Consider the following 14689-nt stretch of genomic DNA (forward strand, 5'->3'; position numbering starts at 1 on the left):
GTTTCTGCCGAGAGATCTGCTGTTAGTCTGATGGGCTTCCCTTTGTGGGTAACCCGACCTTTCTCTCTGGCTGCCCTTAAGATTTTTTCCTTCATTTCAACTTTGGTGAATCTGGCAATTATGTGTCTTGGAGTTGCTCTTCTCGAGGAGTATCTTTGTGGCGTTCTCTGTATTTCCTGGATTTGAATGTTGGCCTGCCCTACTAGGTTGGGGAAGTTCTCCTGGATGATATCCTGAAGAGTGTTTTCCAACTTGGTTCCATTTTCCCCCTCACTTTCAGGCACCCCAATCAGACGTAGATTTGGTCTTTTTACATAATCCCATACTTCTTGCAGGCTTTGTTCATTTCTTTTTCTTCTTTTTTCTTTTGGTTTCTCTTCTCGCTTCATTTCATTCATTTGATCCTCAATCGCTGATACTCTTTCTTCCAGTTGATCGAGTCGGTTACCAAAGCTTGTGCATTTGTCACGTATTTCTCGTGTCATGGTTTTCTTCTCTGTCATTTCGTTTATGACCTTCTCTGCATTAATTACTCTAGCTATCAATTCTTCCACTCTTTTTTCAAGATTTTTAGTTTCTTTGCGCTGGGTACGTAATTCCTCCTTTAGCTCTGAGAAGTTTGATGGACTGAAGCCTTCTTCTCTCGTCTCGTCAAAGTCATTCTCCATCCAGCTTTGATCCATTGCTGGCAATGGGCTGTGCTCCTTTGCAGGGGGAGATGCGCTCTTATTTTTTGAATTTCCGGCTTTTCTGCCCTGCTTTTTCCCCATCTTTGTAGTTTTATCTGCCTCTGGTCTTTGATGATGGTGACGTACTGATGGGGTTTTGGTGTAGGTGTCCTTCCTGTTTGATAGTTTTCCTTCTAACAGTCAGGATCCTCAGCTGTAGGTCTGTTGGAGATTGCTTCAGGTCCACTCCAGACCCTGTTTGCCTGTGTATCAGCAGCAGAGGCTGTAGAAGGTAGAATATTGCTGAACAGCGAGTGTACCTGTCTGATTCTTACTTTGGAAGCTTCCTCTCAGGGATGTACTCCACCCTGTGAGGTGTGGGGTGTCAGACTGCTCCTAGTGGGGGATGTCTCCCAGTTAGGCTACTCAGGGGTCAGGGACCCACTTGAGCAGGCAGTCTGTCCCTTCTCAGATCTCAACCTCCGTGTTGGGAGATCCACTGCTCTCTTCAAAGCTGTCAGACAGAGTCATTTGTGTCTGCAGAGGTTTCTGCTGCTTTTTTGTTGTTGTTGTTGTTGTTGTTTAGCTGTGCCCTGTCCCCAGAGGTGGAGTCTACAGAGACAGGCGGGTTTCCTTGAGCTGCTGTGAGCTCCACCCAGTTCGAGCTTCCCAGCGGCTTTTCCATTTTTTTTTTTTAACTTAGTTAAACTTGAAAGCCAACTTTTGTCAAAAGAGAAGAAAATAAAGCCATTTAAAAAAAAAATCCAGCATTTAAAATACTTGTCATTTATAGTAATATGCATATAACAGAAAAGTGGAAAATAATTCTGCATTTTAAAAGCTTAGCTTCTACATGGCAATTGTGGGACATAAAGTTGACACTCGACCATTAAGTGGACATATTGTAGATTTTCACATTTAATGATAATGGATTTGTTTGTGCTTCTCATGGTCAAACTAAAATGATTTAGTTTTTTACAAATTATCTTTATCTTTGGCAAACAAGTCTTAATTTTATTAGTCGATTATTAGTCAACAGAGATATAGGAGCTTATTTGTTACAGGAAACTTGAGCACTCCATGGATTATCTAAGCTGAATTTGAAGAACATACTGTGGAGATCTTCTATGTGACATATATAAAGGACATAGTCAACTGGTTATTATTTAGAAAATACTTTTGGAAAAAAATTATCTTCTGTGGCCAATAATTGAGTTCTATTAAACTATAGAGGTAGAAAATTTTGAAATGAGAAATCAAAATATGTTTTGATTTTATATTACTCATATTTTCATTTTATTCATGAAGTCTTTTGGAAAAAGACAACAGAAATTGTACCTTGTTGAGAAGACTCCTAGGGCCAAATAGTCACACACTCAGAACTCACAGAGACAAGCAAGGATGGTTCCAGCAAGTGCCAAGGACACAGAAATGCGAAAGAGGCTCTGAAGACACAGGACGGCTGATGCGTGGTAGATGTCAGCCTGGAATGGCTGGACTCACTGCTTCCTCCTTCCAGAACCCAGCACCTCCAAGGCTGGGAGAAGAGCAGTCTAGGGTCTACGGGAAATGACTAGGGAAATGACCTCTGGAAGTGGCTGTGACTGTTTCCAAAGACAAATACAATCTAGATTCTCGAAACAATGCAAATGAACAAAAAATGTGAGTTTAGCAGTCAGTGAAACATTAAGATGAGACACAGGAGTAAACACATTTTTTTCCATAAAAGTAGTGGATGTTAAATAATGAAATACAGTGGTAAAACAATTAAAGCCTGGAGGCTTTAAGATGTAAATTAAAAATGGAGACCAGTGGTGTTAATATCATATGAGAGGATTAAATATGAGCTGCCGGTCCAACTGTGTTCTGCAGGCATTCAGGCAGATGCATGAGAGACAGGCTATGAGTAAAGCATTACCACAGCTGGAGATGGGGGTAGGGAAGCTCATCTTAGCTAGCACTTGGAGAAGAACTCACACACTGCAAACATATCTGGTTACAAAACTGACGTTTGCTGCAACTAAAAAAGGCAAGTGATGGTCTAGGTGAACTGCCTTTTCTTTCTCTCCTTCCTAAGGACAAAATAAAATTTTTTTTTTTTTTTTTTTTGAGATGCTGTCTTGCTCTGTCACCCAGGCTGGAGTGCAGTGGTGCGATCTCGTCTCACTGCAAGCTCCGCCTCCCGGGTTCACACCATTTTCCTGCCTCAGCCTCCCAAGTATCTGGGACTACAGGTGCCCGCCACCAGGCCTGGCTAATTTTCTGTATTTTTTAGGAAAGACAGGATTTCACCATGTTAGCCAGGATGGTCTCGATCTCCTGAATTCGTGATCCACCCGCCTTGGCCTCCCAAAGTGCTGGGATTACAGGAGTGAGCCACCATGCCTGGCCCCACAAAATTAAATTCTTAATTAAGGAAACTGTTTCTTTTACATCTATTTTTTCATCCCAAACTCAAATGCCAAATATTTAGCTATTATGTATGTTTTCATTTTCTTAGAATACACTCTATCCAGCTTGACAAGTCTTTTAAATTTTGCCTTTTGTCTCTACTAAAAATACAAAAAAAAAAAAATTAGCCAGGCGTGATGGTGGGCGCCTGTAGTCCCAGCTACTTGGGAGGCTGAAGCTGGAGAATGGTGTGAACCCGGGAGGCAGAGCTTGCAGTGAGCCGAGGTCACGCCACTGAACTCCAGCCTTGGCGACAGAGCGAGACTCTGTCTCAAAAACAAGAAAGAATACATTTCACTCCATTGTCAAGAGATAGATATATGTATAAAATACATATTAAATTATATGTATGCATATATCTTTTAAGATCAATTTTATTGAGATATAATTTATAGACAGTTAAAGGCACTCACGTGTGTATAATACAATTAGAATTTTGACAAATGTGTACATACAGTTGTATAATTGGTGCCACAATCAAGATATAAAATATTTCCATTACCCATAAAAAGTTTCCTCAGCCCTTTTGTGGCCAATCAATCCCCACCTCCCTGCAACCAATGGTTTTCTTTCAGAGACTACAGTTTTTTGTTTTCAAATTTTCTGTGAATAGAATATTACAGTGTGTATTTGGTACTTGTTTTCTTTCACTCAGCATGGTGTTTTTAAATTCATCTATGTTGTGTATATTAATACTTCATCCTCTATTTTTGCTTAGTAGTATTCCTTTTATAGCTAGAAAGTAGTATCAATATACTGAAATATATTTGTTCATCACTTGTTGGTAGGCAACTATAAATAAATTTATTACCATAAGCATGTGTATACAAGTTTTCTGTGAGCATATGTTTTCATTTTTCCTGTGTAAATTTCTACAAGTGAGATTTTTTTTTTTTTTAATGGAGTCTTGCTCTGTCTCCCAGGCTGGAGTGCAGTGGCGCGATCTCGGCTCACTGCAAGCTCCACCTCCCGGGTTCACCCCATTCTCCTGCCTCAGCCTCCTGAGTAGCTGGGACTACAGGCGCCGCCACCACGCCCGGCTAGGTTTTGGGTTTTTTTTTTTTTTTTTTTATTTTTAGTAGAGACGGGGTTCCACCGTGTTAGCTAGGATGGTCTCGATCTCCTGACCTCATGATCCGCCCACCTCGGCCTCCCAAAGTGCTGGGATTACAGGCGTGAGCAGCCACCACGCCCGGCCGATGTCACCTACGTTTCTTGGGAAAGACGTAAGCCGTCTCTAAATCCTCATCTACTGTGCGTGGCACAGCATTATTTTACAGTTTTCTGAGATTTATAATTGGCATCATTTGCACAGCGGCAGTGTGACGTGGCTGTGGAGAGCACAGAAGGCGTGTTCCCGGGGAAGCGGGCTCTTCTGGTTACAACACGGTGCAGGCCAGCCCTCCGCAAAGAGGGAAGGTGCCGCAGCAAACCTCTGAGCAACCAAGAAGAAGAGCACCTGCTTGGAAAAGGTGACAAGCCACAAGGCCATGGGCCCAGTTATAAGGATTAATTGTGTTACAGGAATGGTTATAAACCTGACCAACCTCACAAGATATATGGAGGAGGCAATTATCAAGCCCCTTGATGGTCTGTGGTTGGATGCCGCATGCTTTGACAACAGTGCCAGCACGGCAGAAAATGTAGCTGTGTATGTAGGGGAAACCTCCAGAAAGTTTTTCTGTGGGAGTTCTTTGTAAAATAGTAATAATGCAACTGGCAATTGTACCGCAGTCTATGAAGAGAAATCACTCTTAGGGATCAACGCTGTAGAAAGACAACTTGTTTTTTGCTTCTTTGCTCAGTGTTAAGAAGTCCTCACATCATTGTCACCGCCCCGCCCCCCCACATTCTGTTCTGTAGTGCCCGATTTATTGAAAGTAGTATGAGGCCTGTTTTAAACATAAATCTATTCTAAATCTAAATTTGTAATACATTCTGAATGTCATTTAGGCAGTCTTTTTCCTGGAGATTAAAAATCACTTTATTTCTAGCAAAATGCTCTGACATAAAATATTTTAACAACAAAGAAGATCTGTGTTTGTTGTTTTCTCCATTATCTAATTATTGATATCCATTTCATCTGGGCACATACAAATGGTAAAAATATTTACAAGCTTTGGACTAGGTGAATCTAATTAAAAACAAAATAGAGATGTTAATAGAGCCTGGAAATATTGTCAATATCTTTTTAATAGATCGAGCCTCGTTGATTATTTCTTCTGGGGTAAAGGCTCAAATTTATTCTGTGAAATTAGACACACAAATCATCTGAGGCAATGTATGGCAGATGAATATACAGTGATTGATGGAAATGTTGCTTTCATGCACATTGTTCATTGCAATTTTGCATAGATTACTGAACTATGAATTACTATTGAGGAACAGCACATTCAACATGTCATAGCAATCAACTCTTTAGTATGGACATTTTCTATGTTTCTAGACTTTCTGGCCACTCAGCAAATTTAAATCAAATGACTGAAGTATAATCACTTATTTTAACTGTGTTAAAATAGTCAATTTGAAAAGTATATTTTTCTGTATGTTTTTTTTTCTACTTGACTCTATTTTGTTCTGATAACTAAACTTATCTATATAAGTTGCACTACTGAAAAAAAAGTCTAGGCTGGGCGCGGTGGCTCACCCCTGTAATCCCAGCACTTTGGGAGGCCGAGGCGGGTGGATCATGTCATCAGGAGATCAAGACCATCCTGGCTAACATGGTGAAACCCAGTCTCTACTAAAAAAATACAAAAAAAAAAACATTAGCCAGGCGAGGTGGCGGGTGCCTGTGGTCCCAGCTACTCAGGAGGCTGAGGCACGAGAATGGCATGAACCTGGGAGTTGGAGCTTGCAGTGAGCCGAGATCAGGCCACTGCACTCCAGCCTGGGTGACAGAGTGAGACTCCATCTCAAAAAAATAAAATAATAAAATAATAAAGTAAAATAAAAATTAGCCGGGCGTGGTTGCAGGTGCCTGTAGTCCCCGCTATAGGCTGAGCGCGGTGGCTCAGGCCTGTAATCCCAGCACTTTGGGAGTCCGAGGCGGGCGACCACAAGGCCAGGAGATTGAGACCATCCTGGCTAACACAGTGAAACCCCATCTCTACTAAAAATACAAAAAATTAGCCGGGTGTGGTGGCGGCGCCTATAGTCCCAGCTACTCGGGAGGCTGAGGCAGGAGAACGTTGTGAACCCGTGAGACAGAGCTTGCAGTGAGCCGAGATCGCGCCACTGCACTCCAGCCTGGGCGACAGAGCGAGACTCCGTCTCAAAAAAAAAAAGAAAAGAAAAGAACACAATACAACTCTCTCTCTCTCTCTCTCTCTCTCTCTATATATATATATATATATACATATACACACATAATCTGAAGATCCATGTCAATTCCTTTATTTTACGATGCAGTGACATTGTAAGGAAGTAGAAAATCTAAGTTAAAAATGTTTAATTATGAAGAATATAGAAAGGGGATTTCTTGTTGAAACAAATAGGCTAAAAGAGGCTTGGTGTCAGCTCTGCCTCTCTTAGAGGAAGGACTGTGACCCTGTCATCCCGCTGGATAATCTAGTGATAACAGCTGATGTTAAAATAGATTCTGCCAAGGCAAGGACAACAGTTTGCTTATGAGCAATGAGGAGCATGTAGTCTTAGCATAGTGCACCCTTTGGAAAGTGCTGCATATATAGTTAGTGAGGCCATTCATAATTCATTTTTATTACACAAATGCTGATTAAATGTATACCTTCTTCCACTCAGATGTGTCCCTTCCTCAGTATATTTATTAGGCTACGAGTATATCTCAAGCATAGATTAATTTATTTTGTAAGATTTCAAAACATTCCTTTTTTAGCCCTATAATGAATATAAAATGGATCCCTACTGCCTATCTTAGAAAATGTGCATTTCATAGAACGATTTAAAAAATAAATCCTTTTAAATTGCCCATCTGCTTAAGCTATGTTTGCGGAACATTAGAACTATGTCATGTCTTAGAAACATGTGTCATACTACTATTTGCGGACATTACTGCATTTTAAGGAATAAAATAATATTATTAAGAAGTATAATTTTTTCAAATGATACAGTAAGAATATTGCTAGAGATTTGACCTATTTGTGAGGGGTGGGGGTTGCATGATTATTAGCTTGCTAAAAATAAAATGAACTCTGCAAACGTGATCCAAGCTGTTCTGTATGAAATTATGTGCGGCTGCACAGTCCCCTGGGAGACCAGTGTGAGTCCAGATGCCTCTTTGCTGGTTTGTTTCATTTCTGGGGTTCATTTTGTTTAGAGGTTTTTATCATATTTTCAAAGTACAGAAGTCAGGCGTCTCAAGTTCAAGTCTTATTCCCCCCAAACTTTAAAAAATATATGACACTGATATAATTTGGGTGGATAATAACAAACTGGACAAATAAGATATTTTCTTTCATTGAAGGTTGGTAATATTTTACTCATTTAAAAATTTTTGGGAGGGCACAGTGGCTCACGCTTGTAATCCTAGCACTTTGGGAGGGCGAGGTGGGTGGATCACCTGAGGTCAGGAATTTGAGTCCAGCTGGCCAACATGGTGAAACCCTGTCTCTACTAAAAATACAAAAAATTAGCTGGGCATGGTGGTGCACGCCTATAATCCCAGCTACTCAGGAGGCTGAGGCAGGAGAATCTCTTGAACTCAGGGGGCAGAAGTTGCAGTGAGCCAAGATTATCCCACTGGACTCCAGCCTGGACAACAGAGCAAGACTCCATCTCAAAAAATAATTTAAAAAAAAATGAATTCTCTAAATTGTGGGTCAGAATTCAAGCTAATAGAAAAAAGTGGGGGGGGGGAATTTGCAGGTCTACCTGTGGAATCCATAATTCTTTTCAGAGGGGGGGCGGGGGGGTTACCAAAGGGGGTTTTTTGGGTGTATGAGGGGGGTGTCCCCAAGGGGGGGGTGGTTCAGTGCACTGCTGGGGGGGGGGGGGGTGGGGGGGGGGGTTCTTGGGGAGTGGGGGTTTTTTTGTTTTTTTTTGTGTGGGGGGTGTGGGGGGTGGTTTTTGGGGGGGGGGGGGGGTTTTGTTTTTGTGGGTTGGGGTGGTCAACAGGTGGGGGCTTTGGGGGGGGGGTGTGGTGGGTGTGAAGGGGTGGGGATCTCTGGGGGTGGGGGTGAGGGGGGTACGGGGTATTGGGGGGGGGGGCTGTGTGTGGCGGGGTGTGGGAGGCCTCAGTGCCAGGCTCCTGGCGAGAGCTCTGAGTGAGGTCTCTGTGGAGGCTCAGTGCGAGGTTTCTGCGTGAGTTCTGTGTGGAAAGTCTCTATCAAATCCGAGTCTTTCTGTAGGAGACCTGTGAGGGGGGGAGGGCTCTGTGGGGGGGGGGCAGGGGGGGGGGGGGGGTTGTTCGTGGGGGGGGGGTGGGGGGGGGGGGGGGGGGGGGGGGGGGGGGGGGGGGGGGGGGGGGGGGGGGGGGGGGGGGGGGGGGGGGGGGGGGGGGGGGGGGGGGGGGGGGGGGGGGGGGGGGGGGGGGGGGGGGGGGGGGGGGGGGGGGGGGGGGGGGGGGGGGGGGGGGGGGGGGGGGGGGGGGGGGGGGGGGGGGGGGGGGGGGGGGGGGGGGGGGGGGGGGGGGGGGGGGGGGGGGGGGGGGGGGGGGGGGGGGGGGGGGGGGGGGGGGGGGGGGGGGGGGGGGGGGGGGGGGGGGGGGGGGGGGGGGGGGGGGGGGGGGGGGGGGGGGGGGGGGGGGGGGGGGGGGGGGGGGGGGGGGGGGGGGGGGGGGGGGGGGGGGGGGGGGGGGGGGGGGGGGGGGGGGGGGGGGGGGGGGGGGGGGGGGGGGGGGGGGGGGGGGGGGGGGGGGGGGGGGGGGGGGGGGGGGGGGGGGGGGGGGGGGGGGGGGGGGGGGGGGGGGGGGGGGGGGGGGGGGGGGGGGGGGGGGGGGGGGGGGGGGGGGGGGGGGGGGGGGGGGGGGGGGGGGGGGGGGGGGGGGGGGGGGGGGGGGGGGGGGGGGGGGGGGGGGGGGGGGGGGGGGGGGGGGGGGGGGGGGGGGGGGGGGGGGGGGGGGGGGGGGGGGGGGGGGGGGGGGGGGGGGGGGGGGGGGGGGGGGGGGGGGGGGGGGGGGGGGGGGGGGGGGGGGGGGGGGGGGGGGGGGGGGGGGGGGGGGGGGGGGGGGGGGGGGGGGGGGGGGGGGGGGGGGGGGGGGGGGGGGGGGGGGGGGGGGGGGGGGGGGGGGGGGGGGGGGGGGGGGGGGGGGGGGGGGGGGGGGGGGGGGGGGGGGGGGGGGGGGGGGGGGGGGGGGGGGGGGGGGGGGGGGGGGGGGGGGGGGGGGGGGGGGGGGGGGGGGGGGGGGGGGGGGGGGGGGGGGGGGGGGGGGGGGGGGGGGGGGGGGGGGGGGGGGGGGGGGGGGGGGGGGGGGGGGGGGGGGGGGGGGGGGGGGGGGGGGGGGGGGGGGGGGGGGGGGGGGGGGGGGGGGGGGGGGGGGGGGGGGGGGGGGGGGGGGGGGGGGGGGGGGGGGGGGGGGGGGGGGGGGGGGGGGGGGGGGGGGGGGGGGGGGGGGGGGGGGGGGGGGGGGGGGGGGGGGGGGGGGGGGGGGGGGGGGGGGGGGGGGGGGGGGGGGGGGGGGGGGGGGGGGGGGGGGGGGGGGGGGGGGGGGGGGGGGGGGGGGGGGGGGGGGGGGGGGGGGGGGGGGGGGGGGGGGGGGGGGGGGGGGGGGGGGGGGGGGGGGGGGGGGGGGGGGGGGGGGGGGGGGGGGGGGGGGGGGGGGGGGGGGGGGGGGGGGGGGGGGGGGGGGTGGGGGGGGGGGGGGGGGGGGGGGGGGGGGGGGGGGGGGGGGGGGGGGGGGGGGGGGGGGGGGGGGGGGGGGGGGGGGGGGGGGGGGGGGGGGGGGGGGGGGGGGGGGGGGGGGGGGGGGGGGGGGGGGGGGGGGGGGGGGGGGGGGGGGGGGGGGGGGGGGGGGGGGGGGGGGGGGGGGGGGGGGGGGGGGGGGGGGGGGGGGGGGGGGGGGGGGGGGGGGGGGGGGGGGGGGGGGGGGGGGGGGGGGGGGGGGGGGGGGGGGGGGGGGGGGGGGGGGGGGGGGGGGGGGGGGGGGGGGGGGGGGGGGGGGGGGGGGGGGGGGGGGGGGGGGGGGGGGGGGGGGGGGGGGGGGGGGGGGGGGGGGGGGGGGGGGGGGGGGGGGGGGGGGGGGGGGGGGGGGGGGGGGGGGGGGGGGGGGGGGGGGGGGGGGGGGGGGGGGGGGGGGGGGGGGGGGGGGGGGGGGGGGGGGGGGGGGGGGGGGGGGGGGGGGGGGGGGGGGGGGGGGGGGGGGGGGGGGGGGGGGGGGGGGGGGGGGGGGGGGGGGGGGGGGGGGGGGGGGGGGGGGGGGGGGGGGGGGGGGGGGGGGGGGGGGGGGGGGGGGGGGGGGGGGGGGGGGGGGGGGGGGGGGGGGGGGGGGGGGGGGGGGGGGGGGGGGGGGGGGGGGGGGGGGGGGGGGGGGGGGGGGGGGGGGGGGGGGGGGGGGGGGGGGGGGGGGGGGGGGGGGGGGGGGGGGGGGGGGGGGGGGGGGGGGGGGGGGGGGGGGGGGGGGGGGGGGGGGGGGGGGGGGGGGGGGGGGGGGGGGGGGGGGGGGGGGGGGGGGGGGGGGGGGGGGGGGGGGGGGGGGGGGGGGGGGGGGGGGGGGGGGGGGGGGGGGGGGGGGGGGGGGGGGGGGGGGGGGGGGGGGGGGGGGGGGGGGGGGGGGGGGGGGGGGGGGGGGGGGGGGGGGGGGGGGGGGGGGGGGGGGGGGGGGGGGGGGGGGGGGGGGGGGGGGGGGGGGGGGGGGGGGGGGGGGGGGGGGGGGGGGGGGGGGGGGGGGGGGGGGGGGGGGGGGGGGGGGGGGGGGGGGGGGGGGGGGGGGGGGGGGGGGGGGGGGGGGGGGGGGGGGGGGGGGGGGGGGGGGGGGGGGGGGGGGGGGGGGGGGGGGGGGGGGGGGGGGGGGGGGGGGGGGGGGGGGGGGGGGGGGGGGGGGGGGGGGGGGGGGGGGGGGGGGGGGGGGGGGGGGGGGGGGGGGGGGGGGGGGGGGGGGGGGGGGGGGGGGGGGGGGGGGGGGGGGGGGGGGGGGGGGGGGGGGGGGGGGGGGGGGGGGGGGGGGGGGGGGGGGGGGGGGGGGGGGGGGGGGGGGGGGGGGGGGGGGGGGGGGGGGGGGGGGGGGGGGGGGGGGGGGGGGGGGGGGGGGGGGGGGGGGGGGGGGGGGGGGGGGGGGGGGGGGGGGGGGGGGGGGGGGGGGGGGGGGGGGGGGGGGGGGGGGGGGGGGGGGGGGGGGGGGGGGGGGGGGGGGGGGGGGGGGGGGGGGGGGGGGGGGGGGGGGGGGGGGGGGGGGGGGGGGGGGGGGGGGGGGGGGGGGGGGGGGGGGGGGGGGGGGGGGGGGGGGGGGGGGGGGGGGGGGGGGGGGGGGGGGGGGGGGGGGGGGGGGGGGGGGGGGGGGGGGGGGGGGGGGGGGGGGGGGGGGGGGGGGGGGGGGGGGGGGGGGGGGGGGGGGGGGGGGGGGGGGGGGGGGGGGGGGGGGGGGGGGGGGGGGGGGGGGGGGGGGGGGGGGGGGGGGGGGGGGGGGGGGGGGGGGGGGGGGGGGGGGGGGGGGGGGGGGGGGGGGGGGGGGGGGGGGGGGGGGGGGGGGGGGGGGGGGGGGGGGGGGGGGGGGGGGGGGGGGGGGGGGGGGGGGGGGGGGGGGGGGGGGGGGGGGGGGGGGGGGGGGGGGGGGGGGGGGGGGGGGGGGGGGGGGGGGGGGGGGGGGGGGGGGGGGGGGGGGGGGGGGGGGGGGGGGGGGGGGGGGGGGGGGGGGGGGGGGGGGGGGGGGGGGGGGGGGGGGGGGGGGGGGGGGGGGGGGGGGGGGGGGGGGGGGGGGGGGGGGGGGGGGGGGGGGGGGGGGGGGGGGGGGGGGGGGGGGGGGGGGGGGGGGGGGGGGGGGGGGGGGGGGGGGGGGGGGGGGGGGGGGGGGGGGGGGGGGGGGGGGGGGGGGGGGGGGGGGGGGGGGGGGGGGGGGGGGGGGGGGGGGGGGGGGGGGGGGGGGGGGGGGGGGGGGGGGGGGGGGGGGGGGGGGGGGGGGGGGGGGGGGGGGGGGGGGGGGGGGGGGGGGGGGGGGGGGGGGGGGGGGGGGGGGGGGGGGGGGGGGGGGGGGGGGGGGGGGGGGGGGGGGGGGGGGGGGGGGGGGGGGGGGGGGGGGGGGGGGGGGGGGGGGGGGGGGGGGGGGGGGGGGGGGGGGGGGGGGGGGGGGGGGGGGGGGGGGGGGGGGGGGGGGGGGGGGGGGGGGGGGGGGGGGGGGGGGGGGGGGGGGGGGGGGGGGGGGGGGGGGGGGGGGGGGGGGGGGGGGGGGGGGGGGGGGGGGGGGGGGGGGGGGGGGGGGGGGGGGGGGGGGGGGGGGGGGGGGGGGGGGGGGGGGGGGGGGGGGGGGGGGGGGGGGGGGGGGGGGGGGGGGGGGGGGGGGGGGGGGGGGGGGGGGGGGGGGGGGGGGGGGGGGGGGGGGGGGGGGGGGGGGGGGGGGGGGGGGGGGGGGGGGGGGGGGGGGGGGGGGGGGGGGGGGGGGGGGGGGGGGGGGGGGGGGGGGGGGGGGGGGGGGGGGGGGGGGGGGGGGGGGGGGGGGGGGGGGGGGGGGGGGGGGGGGGGGGGGGGGGGGGGGGGGGGGGGGGGGGGGGGGGGGGGGGGGGGGGGGGGGGGGGGGGGGGGGGGGGGGGGGGGGGGGGGGGGGGGGGGGGGGGGGGGGGGGGGGGGGGGGGGGGGGGGGGGGGGGGGGGGGGGGGGGGGGGGGGGGGGGGGGGGGGGGGGGGGGGGGGGGGGGGGGGGGGGGGGGGGGGGGGGGGGGGGGGGGGGGGGGGGGGGGGGGGGGGGGGGGGGGGGGGGGGGGGGGGGGGGGGGGGGGGGGGTGGGGGGGGGGGGGGGGGGGGGGGGGGGGGGGGGGGGGGGGGGGGGGGGGGGGGGGGGGGGGGGGGGGGGGGGGGGGGGGGGGGGGGGGGGGGGGGGGGGGGGGGGGGGGGGGGGGGGGGGGGGGGGGGGGGGGGGGGGGGGGGGGGGGGGGGGGGGGGGGGGGGGGGGGGGGGGGGGGGGGGGGGGGGGGGGGGGGGGGGGGGGGGGGGGGGGGGGGGGGGGGGGGGGGGGGGGGGGGGGGGGGGGGGGGGGGGGGGGGGGGGGGGGGGGGGGGGGGGGGGGGGGGGGGGGGGGGGGGGGGGGGGGGGGGGGGGGGGGGGGGGGGGGGGGGGGGGGGGGGGGGGGGGGGGGGGGGGGGGGGGGGGGGGGGGGGGGGGGGGGGGGGGGGGGGGGGGGGGGGGGGGGGGGGGGGGGGGGGGGGGGGGGGGGGGGGGGGGGGGGGGGGGGGGGGGGGGGGGGGGGGGGGGGGGGGGGGGGGGGGGGGGGGGGGGGGGGGGGGGGGGGGGGGGGGGGGGGGGGGGGGGGGGGGGGGGGTGGGGGTGGGGGGGGGGGGGGGGGGGGGGGGGGGGGGGGGGGGGGGGGGGGGGGGGGGGGGGGGGGGGGGGGGGGGGGGGGGGGGGGGGGGGGGGGGGGGGGGGGGGGGGGGGGGGGGGGGGGGGGGGGGGGGGGGGGGGGGGGGGGGGGGGGGGGGGGGGGGGGGGGGGGGGGGGGGGGGGGGGGGGGGGGGGGGGGGGGGGGGGGGGGGGGGGGGGGGGGGGGGGGGGGGGGGGGGGGGGGGGGGGGGGGGGGGGGGGGGGGGGGGGGGGGGGGGGGGGGGGGGGGGGGGGGGGGGGGGGGGGGGGGGGGGGGGGGGGGGGGGGGGGGGGGGGGGGGGGGGGGGGGGGGGGGGGGGGGGGGGGGGGGGGGGGGGGGGGGGGGGGGGGGGGGGGGGGGGGGGGGGGGGGGGGGGGGGGGGGGGGGGGGGGGGGGGGGGGGGGGGGGGGGGGGGGGGGGGGGGGGGGGGGGGGGGGGGGGGGGGGGGGGGGGGGGGGGGGGGGGGGGGGGGGGGGGGGGGGGGGGGGGGGGGGTGGGGGGGGGGGGGGGGGGGGGGGGGGGGGGGGGGGGGGGGGGGGGGGGGGGGGGGGGGGGGGGGGGGGGGGGGGGGGGGGGGGGGGGGGGGGGGGGGGGGGGGGGGGGGGGGGGGGGGGGGGGGGGGGGGGGGGGGGGGGGGGGGGGGGGGGGGGGGGGGGGGGGGGGGGGGGGGGGGGGGGGGGGGGGGGGGGGGGGGGGGGGGGGGGGGGGGGGGGGGGGGGGGGGGGGGGGGGGGGGGGGGGGGGGGGGGGGGGGGGGGGGGGGGGGGGGGGGGGGGGGGGGGGGGGGGGGGGGGGGGGGGGGGGGGGGGGGGGGGGGGGGGGGGGGGGGGGGGGGGGGGGGGGGGGGGGGGGGGGGGGGGGGGGGGGGGGGGGGGGGGGGGGGGGGGGGGGGGGGGGGGGGGGGGGGGGGGGGGGGGGGGGGGGGGGGGGGGGGGGGGGGGGGGGGGGGGGGGGGGGGGGGGGGGGGGGGGGGGGGGGGGGGGGGGGGGGGGGGGGGGGGGGGGGGGGGGGGGGGGGGGGGGGGGGGGGGGGGGGGGGGGGGGGGGGGGGGGGGGGGGGGGGGGGGGGGGGGGGGGGGGGGGGGGGGGGGGGGGGGGGGGGGGGGGGGGGGGGGGGGGGGGGGGGGGGGGGGGGGGGGGGGGGGGGGGGGGG

The 14689-nt window shown here is 66.5% G+C and overlaps 1 protein-coding gene across 1 annotated transcript in view; it reads right to left on the bottom strand.

Moving 5' to 3' along the window:
• Positions 1–4422: 4422 nt before the first annotated feature.
• The window catches only part of LOC126937341 (putative spermatogenesis-associated protein 31C2), an 18990-nt gene continuing 8723 nt past the window's right edge, over positions 4423–14689 (bottom strand). The window contains exon 5 of the mRNA XM_050760718.1: positions 4423–4578. Within this exon, the coding sequence (XP_050616675.1) occupies positions 4423–4578 (156 nt within the window). The remainder of the gene's footprint in view (positions 4579–14689) is intronic.

This window comes from Macaca thibetana, chromosome 15, assembly GCF_024542745.1.
Source record: "Macaca thibetana thibetana isolate TM-01 chromosome 15, ASM2454274v1, whole genome shotgun sequence".
Taxonomy (NCBI): Eukaryota; Metazoa; Chordata; class Mammalia; order Primates; family Cercopithecidae; genus Macaca; species Macaca thibetana.